Source organism: Photinus pyralis, unplaced genomic scaffold (assembly GCF_008802855.1).
Source record: "Photinus pyralis isolate 1611_PpyrPB1 unplaced genomic scaffold, Ppyr1.3 Ppyr1.4_LG2, whole genome shotgun sequence".
NCBI classification, from domain to species: domain Eukaryota; kingdom Metazoa; phylum Arthropoda; class Insecta; order Coleoptera; family Lampyridae; genus Photinus; species Photinus pyralis.
In genome coordinates this window covers 5,410,570-5,434,112 of record NW_022170403.1, presented here as the reverse complement: position 1 = coordinate 5,434,112, position 23,543 = coordinate 5,410,570, and the positions used below count along the sequence as shown (strand labels likewise).

The window sequence follows — 23,543 nt, the reverse complement described above, 5'->3', positions numbered from 1 at the left end:
CACTCAGAAAAATTCGTATGCAATGTTAACAAAAGCGTTTTTATTAGTAGGTGATAGTAAATTACTTTAAGGTTTATGGCAATTTTTGTGTTTGAAATAATTGCATTGTTTATTCAATAAATCAAACTCATTGGAGGTAAAGCGGTTTTATAAATTTAAACATCAGGCTTTTATAAATATAAGTTGATTGAATTATTATGCTAACGAACAAAATCATTGCGATTACTAACGTGCTGTATCGGCAACAAGAAGCCCTTTTACAATAACAAGCCCATTTTGTTAACAGAACTGTATTTTTTATCAACGTTACACCAGTCACAGTAGGATTAATAATGAATTTTGTTTCTAGTATAGCAGTAATATAACAGTTAACAAAAGTTTTTGTTACGTTGCGATAAGTTTCGTTAGGATAATAAAAACATTTGTTAATGAAACGCAAATCTCTATACAGCTACACCCATCTAAAAATGTGTTCATTATCATTAGCTACGTTGCATTTTTGCCTTTAGTGTCAGTTCATTTATAAGGATGTACGCAATAAGTCTTTACATTCGCGTTCTGTGGAAAAATAATGATTAAAAGTGAAAGTGCGTTGAAAAATAAACTAAAATTTGTGGATTTCCTCAAGTTAATGTTTATTCAATACAATATTCGCAAAGTAGAATTGCTTTTGAAGAAATGCATAGGTGAGTCATAAAATCTGTATAATTGTGAGTACCTATAAGGAATCCCTTTATTATCTTTTTCCAGATCAAAAAATTGATTTAGAGACATTACTTTTATTTAACCGAAATCACATTAAGCAGTTTTGCAAGAAAACTCCGAATATAAGTTTAAGAGACCGTATACTTTTTGAGGAAGTTGTAACTGTTGTACAGCGGTTTTGCAGAATTAGGAATATTAACGTGACAAAAGTATGATTTGTTTTTCGTGTAAAAAATCTTTTGATACCTTGTATATATTGATAAGACATTTTAAGTTACAGCATGGTTTTAAAACAAATAGCAATTATACTTGTTTAGAAGGACTTTGCTCGCAATCCTTCACAAATTTAAGTAGTTTTAAAAGACACATCCACATTAAACATGGTATTGCAACAGTGGTGGACACTCCAGACCACAAGCGTAGTATACCCCATTTCGAAAAACAAACAAATGCTGTTATCAGTCAGGCGCTTGACAATGAAAGTATTTCTTGTAGCAATACCGAGAGCAATACCAGCATCGAGGACTTAAACGAACATCAAAATCTTGAACAGTACTTGACATCCATTACCAAATTTTCCGCAAATTTCACTCTAAGCTTACACAACAAAAATAATTTTGCTAAAAAGGATGTGTTTTTTATTCAAGAAATGGTTACCGAATGCCTTTTAAAGCCCATTATAGACTTAATTAATGCAATTTTAAGCAAGAAAATTACCCATTATCCTAAGTATGATTTCGATTTGCATGAGCTGTTGGAGCGTTTAAAAAATCCTTTTCAGTTTTGTAATACCGATTACAAGTTGAATATGTGGTTATATAAAAATAATTTAGCCGGTGATGTACTGCAGTACACCATCGATAATCGTGTAATACCAACATTTAGGCAAGGAGAAGCCGTGTACGCTGAAAAAAAGGTTTGTGGAATAAAAATGCCACTAACGTTCCAAATGAAAAAAATATTTTCTGAACATAATAATTTGCAAAAAACCTTGGATTGCATAAGTAACATTAAATGTAGCAACGATAATACAATTACTAGTTTCATACAGGGAAAGCTTTGGCCCGAAAAAGTAAAGCATGTTTCAAACGATGCGGTAGCTATTCCGTATTTTTTATACGCCGATGATTTTGAAGTTAACAATCCCTTAGGAAGTCATTGCTCTCCTATAACAGCCTTATACTATTCATTTCCAATTTTTTTTAACAATTCTAAGCTGGAAAACATTTTTTTAGCCGGTCTAATTGAAAGTGCGCATGTAAAGTCTTTTGGTAATAACGAATGTTTAAAAACTCTTGTAGATGAAATCATTATCCTAGAAAGAGACGGCATTACTATCAATTTGTCAGGGAAAGATATAAAGGTGTATTTTATGTTAGGTTTAGTCCTGGGAGATAATTTAGGCTTAAATAGCCTCCTTGATTTTGCTAAATCTTTTTCAAGTAACTATTATTGCAGGTTTTGTAAAATGCACAAAAAACAGTGCCAAGTTGCGTGTAAAGAGGACCCGGCATTAATGCGAAAACCTGAGCAATATGACTTAAATTTTAAATCCTCTATTGAAAACTTGGAATACGGCGTACAACAAAAATCTATTTTCAATAATATACCATCCTTCCATGTAACAACAAATTTTGCTGTGGATATCATGCACGATTTGTTTGAAGGAATTTGCCATTACAATCTTTGTCATATTATTAATTACTACATAAATAAACTCAAAATTTTTAATTTGGAGCAACTAAATCAAAGAAAACAGCTTATAAACTACGGTCGCTACGATGTCGGTAATATTTCACAACCAATTAATGCTGTTCACTTACAAAACCAACGTCTTAAAATGTCGGCTAGCGAAATGATGACCTTTTTGCATTATTTTACATTTATAATCGGTGAATTCGTACCTCATCAAGACCCAGTTTGGGATTTTCTATTAGATTTTTTACAGATTGTTGACATTTTGCTAGCCCACAGTATTTCTGATGAAAGAATTGCCTTATTGCGGGTTTTAATTCAAAAGAACCTTTCTAGTTACGTGTCATTGTTTAAGGACACTTTGAAACCAAAGCACCACTTTTTACTCCACTACCCTATGATTATAAAAAATTCTGGACCACCGAGACAATATTGGTGTTTCAGATTTGAGTCAAAACATCGCGAACTTAAAACATATGCTCACGTTATAAATTCAAGGGTTAACTTGCCATTGTCAATAGCAAAAAAATATGAATTGAAATTTGCGCATCTTTTTTTACATTCATCAACCACAGAGCAAGTCTCCATTATATTTGATAAATCTCCGAGCAAGTCAAATTATTTGGATTTTATTTATCAAACCCTAGATAAAGATACCATTCTATGTTATTCTGAAATTTGTTACAAAGGTTTCGTTTACCGTACGGATGATTTTTTTTCCAGCTATTGCGGCAATGTAGTGTTGGAACAAATAAAAGAATTTGTGTCTGACACAAACACTAACAAAGTGTATATTATTTGTAAGGAATTAGAAGTGAACTACAATGCTCATTATGATGCTTATATGGTAATGGGTGAGAAGGATTTAAAAATTATGAATATCAACTCATTATCTGGACCACCTTTAACCTGTTGCCAGTTAGCCGATGGCAAAAGCTATGTTCGTCTTAAAGAATATTTTTCTTAATCAATTTTTTTGCTAAGGATGTTAAATATTGAAGGACACACGGCCAATACATCACAAATAGCGGACTTGGTTGATTTTATTACAAACCCCGGCTCCGTCTCAGTTTACAAAATTCAACCGCGGCTGCTATTTGCTATGTAGCGGCTTTATGACGTAGTACAATATATTTGGTTTATTGCAAAGTCCTTCTAGGTAAAGTGTAGTTTTTCTTTACATTGTTAGTAGGTATATTGTTGTATAGACGTAGGAGTAAAATAAGACTTAGTGTAACGTGTGTAGTGTTTCAAAAGTAGTTTTTAACAATGGATTCATCAGTCAGTGAAATACTTAATGACGATGAACAAAGGTACCTTTATAATAATCTAATCGGCGGTGACACTCTTCTCAGCGATTCCCTTTTGGAAAATGTTCCACCAGCTTCTTGTAGTACGGAATATGGATCAAACGAACCAAATCATAACAAGGTAATTTTAAACCTTGATGAAATTCAATCTTCTGACACTTTAGATCCTGAGGTGGACGATCTATTAAGACAATGGCAGCTGGAAAGTTTGCGACCTTGTTTTATCGGTAAGTACCTACCTAGTATTTAATGCATGGTACTCGCGGTTAATTTTCTAAAAACATTTTTATTCTAGAAAACCAAATAGATTTGACTGCATTAAAACACGCCCAGCCTCATCACATCAATGAGTTATTAAATAGTGTTCCATTGGGGCTAAGGATTAAGTTAGAACAAAATATTTCAAAGTGGAAAGAATCCCATCAAAACACAGCTGGTGCTGCACAGAAAGTAAATTTAGGCATCCAAAGAGAAGACTATGGTCATAGTACCAATGAAAAGGAACATACGTTTGGTGGTCTTTTGGATTCTGTTCCAGAAATAGTAAGTCGTATTTTGTAGTAAATAGTTTAACATATTGTTACTTCAGATTAACGTGGAAAAAATTCTTCAAAACTACGCCGAGGGAAAAACCATTTTAAAACTTATAGATGGAGGAGTAAGAGAAATACCGATGTCACAAAAACAAACAGTTGTGGACAAAATCGTTGATTATTTTATACAACAAAACCAAAAACTGAATGTATCTGCTGCTAAAACTATTAGTATCCAAATAAATAAATTATTTCCCGAAGAAACACCGGTATCTTTTATTTATTTATTTATTGTGTATTACAAAATAATTTTTAGGAATATTATTTTGCTCCCCAAACAGGGAAAGCCCCGAAAGGAAAGTTACTTTCTAAATATTATAATCAAGTGAGAAGATTGACGGATAGTGGATTGTTAGGGAAAAAAGTAAAACTACGTTCAAGTATTAAACACCGGAATATTGAAGGTATTTCGTGAATAATGTGAATAGTAACAATTTAATTAAAATGAAATATTTCAGAGCTACCAGCGGCCGAGGAAAATTGTGTAACCATCAAAGAAAAATTAAAGTACGTGCAGGAAGGAGAACGTTGGGAACAGCTGGTCGTCATGTGGAAGTCTGTTCAAAATTATAGGAGAAAAATGTTGTTAGAAAATCAAGAATCCAGTATAGTAAGCTTCCTAAACGAGTGGCCGGCTTTTAAAAGACCCTTGGGATATACACTAGTAAGACTTTTTTCAATATAAACTAATTTTATTTCGGAATAAAATTTAAAAAAAACGGGGGAGTGTTCCAAAACGTTTGGACACATCGATTCGTATTTTTAGGTGCCCATTTTTTGCAAAAAAATCTTTATACCCACTGTGTCATATAACAGTTTCCAATACCAACTGTCTTATTTTAAATGAAACACCCTTGATTGAAGAAAATACGAATCGAGGTATCTGAGTTAGTTTTCGACCCACGACCCCATTTAATATCGAATTTATTCCATTTGGCCAGTACACACTGTATATGCAGTATATAAACAAATGGTAAAAGTATCCATATAGTTTTTATCTACATAAAATTGATTTTCCACTGTTACACATTAACTAATTACACTATTAGTAACAGGTTTTGCCAGCTAATTGATCATTCTGAAAGGATAGAATTTACAACAATCCCTGTTAAGCTTTTCCTGGTCTTCAGCCGAATTTAAAGAAATATAATATGTTCTGACATAATATGTTGTCAAATGGCGAAGTATAATTTGTGTTCTATATCTTAAATAGCCACCATGTTTTGAAATTTGGCAAGCACATTTGAATTTTTTAATTAATAGCGAAAACGCGTAATTTTAGGTTGATCTGGATTTCGAATATCTTTATTCCAATGCAGAATCATTATTTACTAAATGGGAAATATTCTCGCGCAAGATTTTTGACTACCTAATGCCCATAGTAAAAGATAAAAGATGTAAATGTATTCTTCAAAAATTTGTGTTGGAACAGCATTCGGATGGTACGCTTAGCCAAGTTGCATAATCATTTGTTAATTCATGTTCTTTTAGACGAAAAGGCAATTGTGATACTATTTTTGCTACATGCAGCTTTGACACCAACCTCAAAGAAAGTTACGAAAACCGAAAATAAATCAACGGTACAAAAATTTACCATTGGTGATTCGCAAGATTCCTTTATAGTTTTTGGAAAAAGTGTGTTGGAAATTGAATCAAAACTACTGAGCAAAAAAAGCATGAACCAACCGGTACAACCATTAATAGCAGTACTACATGAAAATGAGTTTTATCAGGCGAAACAAGTAATTGTACTTTTTGATAATGTAAAGTATTACTTTGTGAATATCGTGCCCGCTTTAGATTGTTGCTTTAAGGTATTTCATGTTTTTGATTTTAAATATCCTCAAGAATCTCTAATCGTGTGGCAATTTATTCAAATATATTTTTATAATATACAAACGGCCCATGACGCCGTTATACCAAAACTTACAATGTTTCTCAAAGAACTTAACAAAGTTGTGAATTAGTTTACACAACAAATGCTTAGGAAATAAGTTACAATAACTTTGAGAAATATTACAATTACAGTAGGCTGAAAAATTTTAGTATGATGTTTTAGTATTTTGAGAATGACATTTTTATTTCCAACAGTTTTTTATCAAAACGGCACAGCCTACTTCCATTATGATTTTTCTTGATGATTAGTATAAACATTTTGTTTCGGATCAGTCACCCCTTAAAGATTATGTTTTTTAACATACATGTGTTATTTTTTAAGAAAATAAAGCCGTAAATTAGAAATGCGTTTTTTTTATTGAACAGCAATAAAACCAGAACAGTAACAATAATAGTAAAGTGTGCATTATTTTTTTCTAGTATAGGTAAATTATCCATCCAGTGGAAACTCTTTTCATATTGACGACAGCGTTTCATATACGAAGAGGTCAATATCGTATACAATATGTACATTAAAATAAGTATTAAAATAAGTATTATTTTAATGTAACAATACAGTCGATTATGATTAACGTCAAACACTATATAATAATAGTAATAATAATAACAATATAAGAAGAAGGAGAAGAAGACAACAATAATAACAATTATCAGAACAGTCATAATAATCACAATAATTATATTTAATTGTTATGACCCAGAGCTGGGCGCAATACTAAATTCTTTGCACACAACACGAGCAAATACTAAATATTAAATACTTTGAAGAGTATTCAAATCCTTTCATAAATATTTACATACTTTACAATGTATTCCAATACTTTGAAAAGTATTCGAATACTTTCAAAAATATTCAAGTACTATACGTTTCGAACATTATAAAATATTTAAATTCTTTTAATAGTATTTGAATACTTTCCTTTGAATACTTTAAAAAGTATTCGAATATTAAATATTTATAAAAGTATTTGAGTTTCAACTACAAATACTGCTTTCCTAAAAGTATTTAATTACAAAGTATTTGAATACTTTTAAAGTATTTGAATACAAAAAAGTATTTACATCATCGAACACTGCCCAGCTCTCATGACAACAAATTTAAGGCATGATGGGAACAAGACATTTTCGTTATTCTGATAAAGTTCAACATTATTAGAACAATAAACTCTATACAGCATACATTAGGAGTATTATAACTACTACAAAGTAGTAGGTTACATTTAATAAAATAATAATTACCATAACAATTATAATAATCACGGCAATAATATGTAGTTACTATGACAACAAATATAAGGCATGTTGGTAACAATACATTTTTGTTATTCTGACAAAGTTCAATATTATTAGGACAATAAACTCTATACATCATACATTAGGAGTTTTATAATTATTACTACAAAGTAGCACATTACAGGTAATAAAATTTTTGTCGGCCGTTAATGAAAATGTTGTTACTATTATGATAATGCTTTGAAAAAGTTATTAATAAAATACTTTTTGTAAGAGTAACAAAACCTTTCATCTACCAAATAGAGATAAAATTTTTGTTAAACGTATCTATTTTTTTTATTAATTTTACGTATAAATTTTTCTCGAGGTGGGCGTATATTGTACAATATTTTATTTGTTACTCATTTGTAAACGTAAATAATTAGTTCTTAAATTGATCTTGAAGAAATGTCTAAAATATCATGTTATCCATGTAACAGAGACTTCGCATTAATTCTGGCCAATGAAATTACTAGATTACTAACTTGTAAAATTTTTTCATTATACCTCTCCGAAAGTACTGTCTTTTCATGTATCCCAAGCGCACCGAAAGTAGGGTTTTCCCGTGCGAGCGCACTGGAATAGTTATTTACCTAACAAGTTCGGTAAGTTAATTTTCCCGCATGAGCACTTTGTTTGCAGCACGACCGTAGGGAGTGCTGCATTTAGTGCGAATGCGGGAAAATTCTTTCCGAACGAGTTAGGTACAATATTTTTTGTAACGAATTGCGTAAAAAAAGGTCAAAATTAATAAAGTTTTGTAAATTAGTTTTTTTTTAATCATGAGTTGGTAACACAATCATATGTTTGGTTGGTAACATAATTTTGTAACTACCCACTTTTAATTGCACTGGTCACATTTAAAACTTCCACATCTTTGGTTAATACATATTTTGCCTTTGCAATGAGTGCTACTACTGGTCACGACATTGCATCGTTTGCACTGAATATCCTTGGAAGTCTTCAATGTTAACAAATATGCTTTGAAAAGAGTGCTCTTATTGGTCGCGTAAGTGTACTGATCGTATTTAATATTCCCAGAAGACATGTGTGAACAAATGTGTTCTCAAATTTGATTTATCTTGAGTTGCGTAAATACACTCATTACATTTAAAATCCTTGGAAGCTTTGTGTGTGTTAATATGTGCTTTCTTAAACTGCATATGCGAATAGTTGCAGAATATCACTGGTCACATTTTAAGACGTTTTAACAATAAATTTTACTTTTTCTTGAGTTCCAATTCTGAAAAATAATTTGATTGCGTTATAAGTTCTTGTTTATATATTTACGTAAAACTTAGTGTACGCCTGTTTCCGATTAATCGCACTAAATACCCTCAACCAACGGTTTAATTGATTTTACAGCAGATGACAGTTAACCATGACATGACGTTCGTTGACTTCAATAAGTACTACCAACCGAAGAACGCGCATTATTCTCTTATTGGTATTATAACCCCTTCTCTCCAGCGGAAACTAAAAAACACCGCGATGCGGGAAAGTCGTTTTCCCGTGCATCGAGGATGCTTGGAAACATTATCTTTCCATTCAATGAGTACAAAAAACTTTTTCCCGTGCGCTACGAATAATCAAGTTTGCCATAGCTATCCCTATCCCATGCGTTGCCATGCATACCGCGGATTGACTTTGACATATATGTCAACCGATTTTTTACCATTGTGTTAAAAATGGATTTTGGTGAAGTCGAAATTCCCGCTAATATATTAAGGGAGGCTGCAGAAACCAGTTCCCAACTATTACCAGCGAAATCAAAAGAGAGATGCGAAAAGGAATATGAAAAATTTCATAACTGGTGCATTGAAGAAATCGTGAAAAGAGTACGTTATGGAGTAGGTTTTGAATGATTAAGAACATTCTTACGGTAAAAGAAAATGAAAACGCTAGCAAATTGTGTAAAACCGACTTTTTGAAGCGTCAGACCGTCCGCTACATCCCAAAAAAATCAAAAGTTCTGTATAACAAGGGAGCAATTTTTGAATGAAGCTGCAGAGATAAAATGGTGATTACTTACTAAGGTTATTTTAGTCTGTGTCATCGGTAAAGGGAACACTCAACACTGTGATGTAGCCCTCATCATTTAATCTTCGACATTTTGGCTTTCGATCCTTTTCGGGATCTTCTCAGATTCTACTTTAGCCCCGGATATCTAGGCGTGTGCCCTTACGGTCTTCGTTTCGAAGAATTAAAATTCCGCCCCCCCTCACTGGAGCTGCTCTCGCTAGCTCTGACATCAAGCAGTCCACCGATACCTGGTTTGCGCATGCGATTAGCAGCGCTCTCTCTCGTGGCGACATTCCGTAAATTGGGGAAAACTGTCTCAATGAACACCGAGCTTGATTTCTCCATTAAATTGACGCACGTCATTTTAATTTCTTCCGGTAACCTAAAATGCATGAATTTCGTTCCTGGACATTTTTTCTTGTGCAGATTTTCTAATGGTTTGAGCATTCCCACTTATCTAAACAGCAGACCAAAAGTTATCGATTGCCAAGTCCCGATTAAGAAGTTACCCTCCATTCTCGAATTAACAGTGTACTGTACGTCGGACGAACAGACAGAAATACAGAATATATGATTTCATAAACAGAAACAAGCTTTTTAGCCTAAGAGCTAGCTTAAATAATTTCTTTTACAATTTGCTTTGAATTCAAGTTGTAAGTTACCTACAGCCTAAACATAGAATCAGTAATTTCCCATTCAGAAGGGGACAATGATAAATAATTACGGTCATTGTCGGAGGACACTGATACTGAGAGAAACAGGAAAATCCCTTTCGCTACATAATTATAAAAGTGCGGCTCTCATGATTTGAATGGGCGGGAAAAACAAACTATTGTAAATTTTTTAATTTAAACAAACATTAAACGAATTGATTCATTCATTATGTATGCAGATTATTGCAGCTAAGGTCCAGCCACAAGCGTTAATTAATAACACATACATTTTTTATTTTTAAGTCCAAAATGTTTCATTTGTACCTAAGTCCAAAAATTTGAGTTTTTCCTTTAATTTCTTTCTCAATAACCATAAGATAGAAAGATGGAATAATAATAATAATAATAATATATTGCTTTATTGAGTTTAGCACATTTTTTTTGCGGTGTGGTACATTAGATAAATATTAATGCTCCTTTGGCTATTGTGGATGTGTACACACGTGCTTGAAATTTGCTACTGTGCTATTCTCAAAGGCGAAGTTCGGTAAAGAGCAATTGCTCTTCTCCGCTCTACCACTTAACCTCAAATATGTCTGCGCAAGGAACTATATGCGATGGAAAAGAAATATACATGTAATCATCAAATATCGAGATAATAAGCGACCCATGTTCAGACCCCTTCTTACATACACATTCTTGGGACTTGTCAACACTCGAGCATTAGTGATCGTATTCGATTTTTGAAGTGTTTACTAGAAAGATGTTTCATTTCGGGCAGGAGGCTATTATAGAGTACAACAATGTTATACGAAAATGTTCTAAGATACAATTTCTTAGATTTGTATTTGAAGAGCGGCATTGATAATAGCCCCTTACCACGAATATTAACATTGTGAACGTCAGTACGGTATCGGATCTTTCTATTTAGGTATTTTGGAAGACCAGTGATGATTAACGAGTGGTACATACATAGGGAGTGTAGTTTCCGCCTCTGTGTCATATTTAACCACAACAATTCTTTTAATTTATTAGAGACATGGCTGCGACGACGAAGACCTAAGATAAATCTTACACAATCATTCTGTACCGTTTGTATACGTCTGGTACTGTTTACATACTTTTTTAAGTACTTAAGTTCTTTCTGATTTTATAATTTGTTTACAAAATTCCTTTTCCCCTAAACGATAGTGTAAAAAATTACATTCCCAACGAAATGTAAGGTATGTATGTGTCTGGGTTTTTTAACATTACACATTACACTAACGAATTCAAAACTTTTAAAAATTCGAACTGCAATATTTTTGTCCGAGGAACGAAAATGGTCAGAAATCCATAAAATGTGCAGGGTACATAGTCCAGTAAATGCGTGTTTAAAACTGCCGTTTTCGGAACAAAATGGCGGAAGTTTTTTTATCAAGGGTTTTATATGTTATTGAATGTGCTGCATCCGAATTTATTGTATGCTGCCTTGTAGGAAGTCGGCTTCATACCGAAATACGCAAAAAAATAATTTTTCGGTACTTTTTTTAGTTTTTCGCTTATATCTCAGAAACATTTAAGGATTTAAAAACAAAATTGTCGAAAAATTGCATATCACTTTTCTTTAAACAAAAACTACTTATGCTACTTTATCTTCGAAGTCTCTAAATGTATTCAAATATGTATTGGCCTTGGCTAAAAAGGGTCGCTGGTCGCATATGGCGCAAGGATGAAGAAGGAATATTTATTAATGACTAACTTTTGTGTTACGCCACTGGCCCACAATAAAAAGAACTGTGCTAGCTCAAATATTCATGATTCCTGGCTGGCAACTCTCCGTTTTCCCATAAGTGTTTCTGAGAGATATTAGTTTTAGGGTTAGAGATAATCCTCGTTAACGTTATGTATGTGAGTCCCTGTTTAGCGTATAAGTACCTTATTGTCCTTATTGATTTATATTCTCAGACGTAAGTTAATTCGGTCTCGAAAAAACAGCCGCCTGTCACCCCAACTTGAAGGTTTATGATTCTATTTATACATATGTGACCATGTGCACCGAGCCATGTGGGCACATAAAAAAGGGGTTTTCTCCGATATCAATACGAAGGTATTCTGATAAAAGGATGAGAAAATTTGGGAAAATGGCCAAAGTCACTTTTTAAACAAGCAGGTAACGCAAGGAGTTTTGATCAAATTATTATGAACATTCTGGGAATTTCGTTCGTATAAATTGAACAAATTTTACGTCCTTTAAATAATACAATTAGACACATAAGAAGATAATAGATAATAATATGATGGAATTTTGGAAGACGGGGAAAATTGAAAATTGTGAAAGTAAATTTGTAAGGAATACGAAAAAAATGGTGGTCAATTTTTGTAAAATAAAAAGTTCTAATAAAATCGGATTACTCATTTTGTATAATAATATGGGAAAGTTTAAGTTAATACAAAAAGGGGGACATAGGAGGGAACTTTTCGGAATGAAAGAATTCTCCTCAACATGAAGAAACTTTGAGGAAATCCGTACGAATCAGTACGAAGATAAAAAATAAAAATTCACATAAAAAAGCCACCAATGGATGGCGATTACTGTATAAATAAACCACGTTCTAAACATGTTTGCCAATGCTTTAAGCAAAAAAAATATTAAAAACTTTCAGAACCAAATTTAAACTGTCTGCTGTTATTTTGGATCACCCGACACATTCCAAATTTCATCAAAAACGGTTTAGGCGTTTTTGAGATATCGGTAGCGAGACGTTTCGGCGGGTGAAGCGTCTCGGCGTTCCGGCCGTTACTTATCGACGGAGGAACGTTTCGGCGGGCGGATGTTTCGGCGGAGCACGATTCGGCTAATTAAACATATTTTATATTATATTATTCTAGTTTCCCGAATTGAAAAATAATAAATAAGGGCATTAGCACACGCAGAATTTTTCAAGCTACAAGAAACCTATGTACAACTTGGATCTAAATTAATTAGGGGAGAAAATATTTCGATATAAAGAAATTAGCATTGAAATCTCTATGGTGCGTTATCCGTTTCTACACCCTGTATAGTGTATAATCTGCTGAATCGCGCCCCGCCGAGACGTCCCTCCGCCGATTAGTACGGCAGTTGAAAGGTCCCTAGGTCGAGCCGTCTCCTCCGCGAAAACGTGACGATCGAAGAAACGTCCCACCGCCGAGACGCCTCGGAGCAGAAACGCGCTTCGCCGAAACGTCCATGCATTAATGGCTTACGTGCATGAAACAAGGTATATATGTTACCGGCAAACTGCGAAATCCGGCATTTGGCAAAATCCCTAGGTATTTTGCGAAATGACCAATGCAGCCAGCAGCAGCCAAAGTGAGAAATGGAACTCGACTTCGCACTTCGCCTGCCTCTCTATAGGGATTTCGCGAAATGCCTAAACCTATACACAATGATGCAAATGATATGTTTACAATGTTCGCACCTTATCGTATTCGCACTTCCTACCTTACAACCCTCGGCGCAAGCGCCTCGGGATGTAATCGTGGTGCTCAGAGAATAATACTAGACTTCTCTACCTTGGTATATAATATACTATTATTTTAAGGTCGTAAAAACATAAACTGCCTTAAAAAATTGAAGATCGCAATTTAGCTACGTCAATACACAGGTGTTTAACCTTTTTCATGGTAACCTATATGATGTTGCAGATGTAATGACCGAAATAAAGAAAAAAAACACCTTTCGGTTTTTTAAATTAATCTCTAACAAGGACATTCGATTGGAATCAAAATTATAGACAATCCCAACAAAAAGTTAAGGTCTTACGATAGTCACCGAAAGGCGATAAATTGCTCTTTATTGCGAGCTTTATTGGGCATCAATGCAATGCGTTTGGGCGTTGAGTGAAGAAATCCAGATAGAGGCGCAACGCCTATACTAGAAATCGTCGCGAACGTAGGATCTGAGATTTATACAGCGCTTATGGAATCTCAGATCCCGACGGCAAGTTTCTAGTCGGCGCCGGCGCGTCGTTCCAGTGTGTTGGATAGAGAATGGAAATGCTTAGTTAAGAGATAAAAGTGACACGATTTATATGGAGGTTGTGCCTCTACCTAATTCCTTCACTCAACGGTTTGGGTGTGTTCCCGGCGTCTAAGCTGGATTTTGATTATCGCTCCCTAGCTAGAATAAGATAAAAGGTAGTTAGGGTAACATACGAATATAGAAAAACTATCCTTAAGTATTTAAGGTGATACGGTAGTTGGGACTTAATAACGACACAAAATGCGCATAAAACAGCTACAATCGCTTGGAGAAATCCATGGCAGTAGTGTTGTGGACCTACGCGTCGTCTTTAACCTCTTGTTTTTAATTATACTTATACCTTCGATCAGTTCATTTCGAGGAAATTCGAGAAGACCAATGTAAAAAAAATAGCACTTGTTTTTGTTGTCGTGGGATTTTCTCAGAGCAAGTACGTATTTGGCCGTATGTACCGTCCTTGCTCATATAATGAACGCCACCTGGCTACTTCCTCACTTTGCATCCATGGTTATGGTTAGGTGAGTTGCATTATTTGTGTATAATGTATATTTTTATAATATATACTGCGGTCATATCATTGGAAGTAAATTTTTTTACATCGATTGCGGTGCGGCTTTTGTATGAATATGAATGATCATTTAATAAATACAATAAAGCCCATCATATTTAAATTACACCAATTAATTTCGTAGGTATGAAAGAGATTTAGATCGCGCGTGTGATATAAATATAAAATATATTTTTTTTAAATTACTATTTCCTAAATTGTCTTGATGATACGGTGATGTATATGTCCATACCTTGGTTATTGTTAAGTGTAAATAAAAAAATCCGCAACGAGCCATTTACGGATATTCCCCTTAAAAAACTGTTTTTTCTTAAAACCCATGAATTATTTATACTCGTAACTCGTAGTATACCTAATTTACGATACAAGTAGCGTTAAGAGGTTTTTACATGAGAAGGGAATGCGTTTGAATAATCCTACCGAATAATAACTTATGAGACACTAAACACACTCAAATTTTCAGATCTTGAAGATGGCGCAATTAGATAAAGTGGCAATGCTACTGTTATGGATTACAAATAGTTTTTGCTACAGTATTTCAGGTGAGAAAATTATACGTGTAATAGTTGCCACTATAATTTTATTGTTCCAAAAATTGACCTTGGGAAAGATTCTCTACCACCAAGGTCAAAAAGATACTATTTGTGCATTAATTAATAATAATTATGAACGAATATCATTTCTGTTCCAGAGAAATCAGCTTCAAACAATAAAACCAAAGAGTTTTTTGAGTATGTACTTTTGGATGAAAGTAAACACCCATGTACAAGAACTTGTACACCAAATGGCGCGCCTATGGTTTGCAGGTACCAGTTTAAGTTAGAGTGGTACCAGACGCTGAGCAAAGCGTGCTTCAATTGCCCTTACAGTGAGGAAGACTGCCGAAAACCACACTGCATACCTGGAGATGGAAATCGGCGTCCAGTTTTGGTCGTTAATCGACAGATGCCCGGACCGGCTATTGAGGTGAGTAAATAAGATTTATAAATTAACTCTTCTATTAAATATAAATCTTCATTATTATCATCACCAGAAATGAGTCACACAATGGGAATATGCTAGCGGAATCCCACAATAGTTTCTGAGGTAAACATTTCGCCAACCTTGAACTAAATTAACGGAGTTTGTAAGGTTAGATGGTGTAATTACTAATTATCTCAGGATAATGTCGTACTTTAATTCTGTTAAGACCCCAGACGTACATAATACATCAACCATTGTTATTTACATCTATACTGATTTTCCATTTCTTTGGATTTTACGATCTGTTGGTTCAAGGTTTACAAAATAACTATAAGTAGCTATCGCTAATCTAAAAATTAAACGATGCTATGGCTATCCTCAATTTAGAGCGAATAGGTAGGTATCCCTATTCGTACGCAAGATCTAATTGTTTCAGCTAATTATCGCAAATGTAGGTAACAAGTTGGTTAATGACTCTGCTATCGATAAAACACCTCGCATTTTATCGGTAATGACTTTGCCTGTTTACATAAAAATGAAAACCTCTGCCGGCATCCGTTTATAGTTGCGTCGGTTTGCAAAACTCATCAAAATGTTGAATAAAATGTAAGGGGGGAGGGGGGGCTAGGTTAACGTTTAAGGGTGGCATTTCAGAAGTGTACCTACCTATGCATCTTTTGTCTTAATTTAATCATTAAAGATATAAGATCTTTTCAATGGTCCATGTCAATGAAGAAAAAATAGATGCAATTATGCGGTCTCCTCAAACTACAGTTCATTCCGTCATTCTTTCGTGAGAGTCCTGTACAAAATCTTCTCAGGCTGCTAAAGTGAGTTTTCTATTTGTCTCTTTTCCAGGACGACGATTTACATCGACTCTCAAATGCGTTGCTGTATATTTACTGTATTATGCGGTGCTACTCTGAGGTCAGCATACTTATAGGTAATTTTTCCGTGACTTAGTGCCTGTAATACAGCCCTACTGCCAGTTTCTTCTACCTTTACTTTCAATAACTTCAATCAGAACTTCTCTAGCTTTGAGCTCCTTTGCTAGTCAACATTCCTTCAGACTGGCCCGTCCCGAGTCAAAAGAAGAAAGAAGGTGTAGTAAAGTGATGAAAAAGGAAGGAGTAGAGTGTTATTTGGTAAAACGAGGAAAGAGTCGAAGGAAAGATGGGGGAAATAAAAGAGTGGAAATTATTTTAGATGTAGACTTTTTTCAAATTTACTAGCATTTCTTAAACAATAAAAAAAGCTTTTGAGCATTTCATTTTATATTTGTGTATATCAATTCATTTCGTCAACCATTACATATAGGTAAGTTGGTAACGCTGAACTGCGCTAATCGCAGCAATGCCAAACTGCGGTTGTGCAACTGCGGTAACGGTGCCAAAGAGATCATTCAATCGAATATTCTATTGCTTATATCAATTCATTTCTCCAAGACATTAGTCAAAAAAGTATGTAAATGGTAAGTAAAAGGTAACTATTTTTGCTGAACTGCGCTAATCGCAGCAATGCCAAACTGCGGTTGTGCAACTGCGGTAACGGTGCCAAAGAGATCATTTTCAATCGAATATTCTGATTGTACGTTGAATTTTAGTGAAGTTCAACTACTCACTTGTTTGTTGTTTTTTTTCACTTTGATACTTTTGAAGCATTTGCGGCTTTTGCGGTTAGCACATGTGACTTTTCAAAGTCAAAAAAGTCCATGTAAATGAAAAACCAATATCACCACTTGATAAGAAATGAAAAATTATATTAAATAGATATGTCGGAGCACTATTTTTGTATTTTCCAAAAGTTGCACGAAAAGTAGCCGCTTTGGTGCGGCCGCTGGCGGCGGTCTGGTTGGTCCTACAGATTTGGTTGTTACATGTTAAGTGTAGAAAATTTTGTGGACTACAATTTTGTATAGAATAGTTTTTCTTTTAAAATGTATCGTTTTTGAGTTATAGGCGAAAATGTAGAAATGCCGCAAATAATTTGCGGTTATTTGCGGCTGCCGCAGTTAGCTCACCTCTGGCATGTTAGCAAAGTGAAAATTCGGATTCAGCGGTTCAAAATACATATAAAACCGTTGAGAAAAAATCTGGCACACCTCCCACCAAGGTATAGGCTACTTATTGTAAAACATTCCAACACTATATATTACCATTCCCCTAAAAGTAGTTCAAAAAAAGTGCGTCCGGACCAACGGGTAAAACGCAAACAATTACACATTTTTTATTTTTTAAAAAAATGCGCTAAAAATAAGAACATATAGTATAGATTATAGAACATACCGTTTTCTGTTGCCACATAGTAATGGAAATTTAAAAAAATCACAGCAAAGTTGATGCGAAGATTGCGGCACTCTATCAAAAGGCATAGGTACTGAAACGGAAAAAGTAAATAGGCCGAAATTTGTTAAAAGTGCGAGAATTTTTTATATCTGCCACCGGGAAAACCAACGAATTATGCCGCTTTTTTTGATACGGATATTCATTTTGGTGGTGTCTCGCTAACTTGACAAACTTTACTTTTGAATTGATGCTGATTGAGACTTCTGAAGTGTTTTGTAAGGGTACTACATAGGAATTGCGGTATTGTGCTTCCTCCTTATGTCGAGGCGTTTGTCCTGCCCTATCACATTTTTTAATGTTTTTATGCACATAGATAAGCAGTTTTGTGGTACAAAATGTTAAAAAAATCAAAAAGGAGTCACATTTTTACACCACACCTGAATTGCGACCAGAAGCCACCAAATTATTGGTGTAATTGTCTCAATATGTATGTAAAACACATAGGTGGCCGTATTACTCCTGGGTTTAGCTAAAATATGGGGCTACTATTTGATACCTTCCTAAACAAATTTCTTGAAGAATCTAGATAGAATGAAAAATGTTTTAAAAATAAAAAATTATTTCTATAAAAAAAATAAATAAACATTAGCTAATTACATAGTAGTTTATCTAATCCATGTCATTAGGAACGATGTAACAATGTGCCAGGATAATGCCAGGTAGTTTCTTTTGTTTTCCCTTGCAAGTAATGAGATATCACCTTAGGGGTTTTAAGTGCGCTTTTTTCTGAAAATCGCGGAACTTATTTTTTAAAATATATACCTTGATGGAAATAATATCTTTAAGTACCGCCGTAAGAAATACTGTCGGATTTCCAAATTGGTGCTGTAGGTTTTTCTACTCCCATTACAACGGCTGTTATTTACGAAAAACGATTTTCCTATTCATCGATTTTCCTAAAAAACTAACACCGATATTTCAACTTTTTTTAAGTACCGCCGTTCTTTTCATCATTGCAAAGAATATCCACTATACAGAATTTGTTAGACTTCAACTACAAAAGCAGCATTTCATAAGAACGTTTAGCTTTTTTTTCCCATATAGCGGATTGACTACAGAGGAGCCTTAAGAAATCTAGAATCATCCTGGGAGCAGGATCTCTGATCTTAGTGCTAAGTATAAATGCGGTAGATTTAGAAGGGCGGAGGGCCTCTAGGCTGAAAAACTTTTTGGGCAGAACGCGTATGCGCAGGTGTGGGAGCGGTATCTGCGCTAGCCACAGATAATTTTTTTCATTACGCACGGGTGTAGGTAATGGGCCCGCCTCCGACGTCCCTGTAGTCCGCGCTCATTGGACAAATACACGTCTAGTGCGCTAAAAACAGTTAATTTGCAACTTGGTACATAAATAGCTATTAGTCAACGTAGCATTTCGTGTGTTATTCATCTGTACTGTACAAATTTTTAGATTTTCTTAGCTTCTGTTTACACTACTGTTTTAGAGCGCCTTATTCCTTGTGCTTAGGTATTTGTAAAAAGGCATAGTTTTTTTGCAAATTGTTTTAATGTAACCCACTCTTGACAAAATTCAAAATATATTGCAGGTGTGCTTAGGCGATGAAATAGTAGTAGATGTCCAAAATGATTTGATTGGAGAAACTACCAGTCTTCACTTTCACGGTTATCACCAACGTGATACTCCGTATATGGATGGTGTACCGTTTGTCACTCAATGCCCAATTCAACCAGGAACAACCTTCAGATACAATTTCATGGCGACACAAGCAGGAACGCACTTTTGGCATTCACATACAGGTAAACTAATTCTCAAAACGATTAAATCTTTAACACTACAAATATTTGTTACACAGGTTTTCAGCGTGCTGATGGTGCTTTTGGCGCGTTTATTGTTAGAACTATTGAAGAGGACGATCCTCACTCCAGTTTGTACGACTACGATTTGTCTTCCCATACAATTTCCATATTGGATTGGGGACCAGGGATCGGAACCGCAAAATTCGTAGCGCATCATCATAGCAATGGTGATAACAAAGCCGACACCTTATTAGTAAACGGTTTGGGTCGATTTAAAACGTTCACTAATTCTACTAATCATACGATTTACACTCCTACAGCAAGGTTCACGGTAGAGAGGGTGAGTGATTATTATAAATTAGATAACCGCGTTACATGTTCAATCTATAGGGATATCGATACAGATTTAGGATAATAAACGCCGGATTTCTGAATTGTCCCATAGAGGTATCGGTGGATAATCACACACTAACTGTGATTGGTAGCGACGGCAGCAATTTTGCATCAATTAAAGGTACTTAAACCAATCTTAATCCGTTTCAAATTTTATAAACTGCATTTTTCAGCCGAATCTATAGTAACTTACGCAGGTGAGCGGTTTGATTTCATTATAAATGCTGACCAACCAGTGGATTTGTATTGGATTAGATTTAAGGGACTCATGGATTGCGATGAACGATTCAGAAGTGCTCATCAAGCTGCTGTTTTACAATACAAAGGAAGTTCAAAGTCTAGTTACCCGCAAGCACTATTGAGTTATGCGAAAGCACATAAAGAAGGCATGGTAGAGTAGCAATCAATTTTTCCAAATGGACTGTTAGTATTAATTTCCTTTACAGCAAATTAACGCATTAAATAAAGGGCCGGGGCAGAACAATTCCATGAACATTATGGAAATGCAATCACTCGACACTTGGGACAGTAGCCTCAAAGAAATACCAGATTATCAGTTTGTTGTTTCGTACGATTTTTATCGGATTAACAATCCTCGTTTTCATAAGACTGCGATGTACGGATATGCAGAAGGTATCTACAAAACACTATTAATGTTCCCATAGCAAACTACTTTATATATTTATATCTAGTAAATGATACCAAGCAACAGTTGTTAACGCCGCAACTAAACTACATATCGTTGAAACTGCCGCCCGTTCCACTACTTCCCGCAAGAGATCTACTAGATACTGACAAGTTTTGCAATCGATATAATATGGAACATTGCGAGACAAATTTTTGCGAATGCACACACGTGTTGGAGGTATAGCTACTAAACTAAACGCGTAAGGGAATATCGCTAATCATTCTTTTTCAACAGGTTCCGCTGAGATCTACTGTCGAATTAATTATAATCGATAAGGGATTTGTGTACGATGCAAACCATCCCTTTCATTTACATGGCCACACATTTCGTGTCGTCGCCATGGACAAGGTAGGGGCTAACGTAACCGAAGAACAAGTTGCTGCGTTGGACAAAAAAGGCCTAATAAAACGAAACTTGATCAATGCGATTAAAAAAGATACGGTCACAGTTCCTGATGGAGGTTATACTATTTTAAGGATCTTAGCTTCAAATCCCGGTTATTGGCTGTTTCACTGCCATATTGAGTTTCACATGGAGATTGGAATGGCGTTAGTGCTTAAGGTTGGAGAACATCATGAAATGGCACCGGTGCCGGAAAACTTTCCAAAGTGTGGTGATTTTGTGCCTAAAGATCGACACAGTAAAGAGAAGAGTAAACATTGCAATTGGTTGAATGAGTGCGATGACGATGAAAGTTATAGTTCTGCAGAAAATTTACACTCAAACAAATGGCTAGTATATATCGTTACTTTACAATGTGTAATGTGGCGCATTAGATTCTCGTAGCATTAGCATTCCTATTTATTTATTATTGACTATTTTATATTTTATTTATTGACACGATTCGTTACAGGGCATAATCATCTTTAACCCAAGTCGTATAGAGTAGTATCATGAACACATATTCAGGGCAACAAGACAAATTACACAGTACGGAAAATTCACAATAAGTACTAAATGTTGATGAAATAAATACTTATCAAGTACCTATTTGAAATATACATACATAGCGGCCCATATGTATGAAACGTATTTTTAGCGTTTTACGTACTATTTGGAAAAACATAAAAAGTTCAAAATATTATCCCCCCCCCCCAACATTCTCTTTGAATATAAATATTCCTCAAAAATTTTAAATTAAAAAATGGGTCGTGTGGCACCTTATTGGAGAGGGATACCGATTCTTTAATTTGGTCATTTAATACAAAATTAATTTTATTCAATGATTTGGTGCAATCATAAATGAGAACATTAATCTTGAAGTTATAATCTTTTGATGTCTCCATCAAAAAACACTATTCTACGGAATGAAGCAAAGAATATCACACTTATTATTTTGTCTTTTTTGAACATTCAAGTTTTGTAGTTTTATTAATTGTGATGGAGGTATTATAGATTTGTTCCTACATACATACTGTGATAGTTTGAAAACTACTTCTACTGCGCATGCACGGTTGGAAACTAGTTTCAAATGGTTGGTAATTTCGGTTTTGTTGAAACACTTTTAATTTTACGGTGATCAAGTAGACAAGAGTTATTACTATTCATAACCTCAAAATGAGTAATGAGGAGGAAATGGTTTTTGAGGGAAATACAACCAAAAATAAAAAGTATTTTTGTTGAATGTGTGTATAGTTTTCAGATTTTGAAGAAGTCTATATCACTAACACCACTTCTAACCAAACCAGGAGTCAACCCCAAAACACGCAACCTTCAGATGCAGCCTGGACGCATAACGCCACTTTAGTGGTGGCCATACTAGTAGTTTGCAAATAATTCTCAAATCGGTTTGACGATTTGTAAACTGTCAGCTTATCAGCTAACAGTTTGCATTCATGTATGAACAAGTTATTCCAACTAGTAGATGCATGGAAAAACTGTGTTGGAACGCAGCATTGTTGGAACGCAGCATTGTTGGAACGCAGCATAAGTATCTACTGCGCACAATCGTGACGGTTTTAAAACCGTTTAATGTTTTGTAGGAACAAACCTATCGTATAACTTTTACATTTTGTCAGTTATGATTGTACCAAATTTGAAAAGTGTATATTTCTGAACAGAAAATTAAAATCTGTTTCAAGCAGTCTGAGATGACCCCATTTTTAGTGAAAATTTTCGAGTAGGTTCTTATAATTTAGAGGAGGGTTAAAAGGGGGTAATACTATAAATTATCAAATTAAGAATAAAAATCGACCGTTGCAGCTTTTCTGTAGTATACATAATAATGACAAAAATGAATTCATTCCATACAAATAGACCGGTCTGTATAAACTCTGAACTGTATTTAGATATTACCTATTAATCGGGTGGTGATTTACGTGACGTACTAAGGGTTAATGCTGCTAAGTCTATAATGTTCAAGTACTTGCGCTCGTACAATTTTTCGAATGCTCGAATCTAACTAAATAAAACACAGGAAATAGACTTACGTTTTTGCGAAAAATCGGTATTGCCTTAAAATTTTAAAATATAAGCACATCGAGCGCGCTTGCGTTTACTATTGCAATTTAATGTTTATTATTATATATATTTAGTTTTGTTATGTTTCCACCACTATGGTATATACAAATCGTTAATGTTACACTGCACGTTTTCTTTTATTACGGGTTCAGCATATCATCATTCCTATAGTCTTTCATAACATTTATAGTGCCTTACCTTGCTCCTAGCAATTCGTAT

At 34.5% G+C, this 23,543-nt stretch overlaps 2 protein-coding genes across 2 annotated transcripts; both read left to right on the top strand.

Moving 5' to 3' along the window:
- The first annotated feature begins 680 nt into the window (after positions 1–680).
- LOC116164235 lies at positions 681–6,548 on the top strand. The gene is made up of 7 exons (XM_031478379.1): positions 681–3,937; positions 4,006–4,253; positions 4,300–4,512; positions 4,560–4,707; positions 4,762–4,967; positions 5,586–5,745; positions 5,795–6,548. Exons 1-7 carry the CDS (start codon positions 3,670–3,672, stop codon positions 6,268–6,270), a joined length of 1,719 nt encoding a protein of 572 aa, XP_031334239.1. The 5' UTR covers positions 681–3,669; the 3' UTR covers positions 6,271–6,548.
- Positions 6,549–13,710: 7,162 nt separating this feature from the next.
- On the top strand, positions 13,711–21,881 carry LOC116163367 (laccase-2-like). Its single transcript, XM_031477258.1, has 10 exons — positions 13,711–14,670; positions 15,184–15,262; positions 15,412–15,686; positions 19,573–19,783; positions 19,840–20,123; positions 20,174–20,297; positions 20,350–20,567; positions 20,623–20,809; positions 20,869–21,041; positions 21,099–21,881. Exons 2-10 carry the CDS (start codon positions 15,193–15,195, stop codon positions 21,648–21,650), a joined length of 2,094 nt encoding a protein of 697 aa, XP_031333118.1. The 5' UTR covers positions 13,711–14,670; positions 15,184–15,192; the 3' UTR covers positions 21,651–21,881.
- Positions 21,882–23,543: the final 1,662 nt, after the last annotated feature.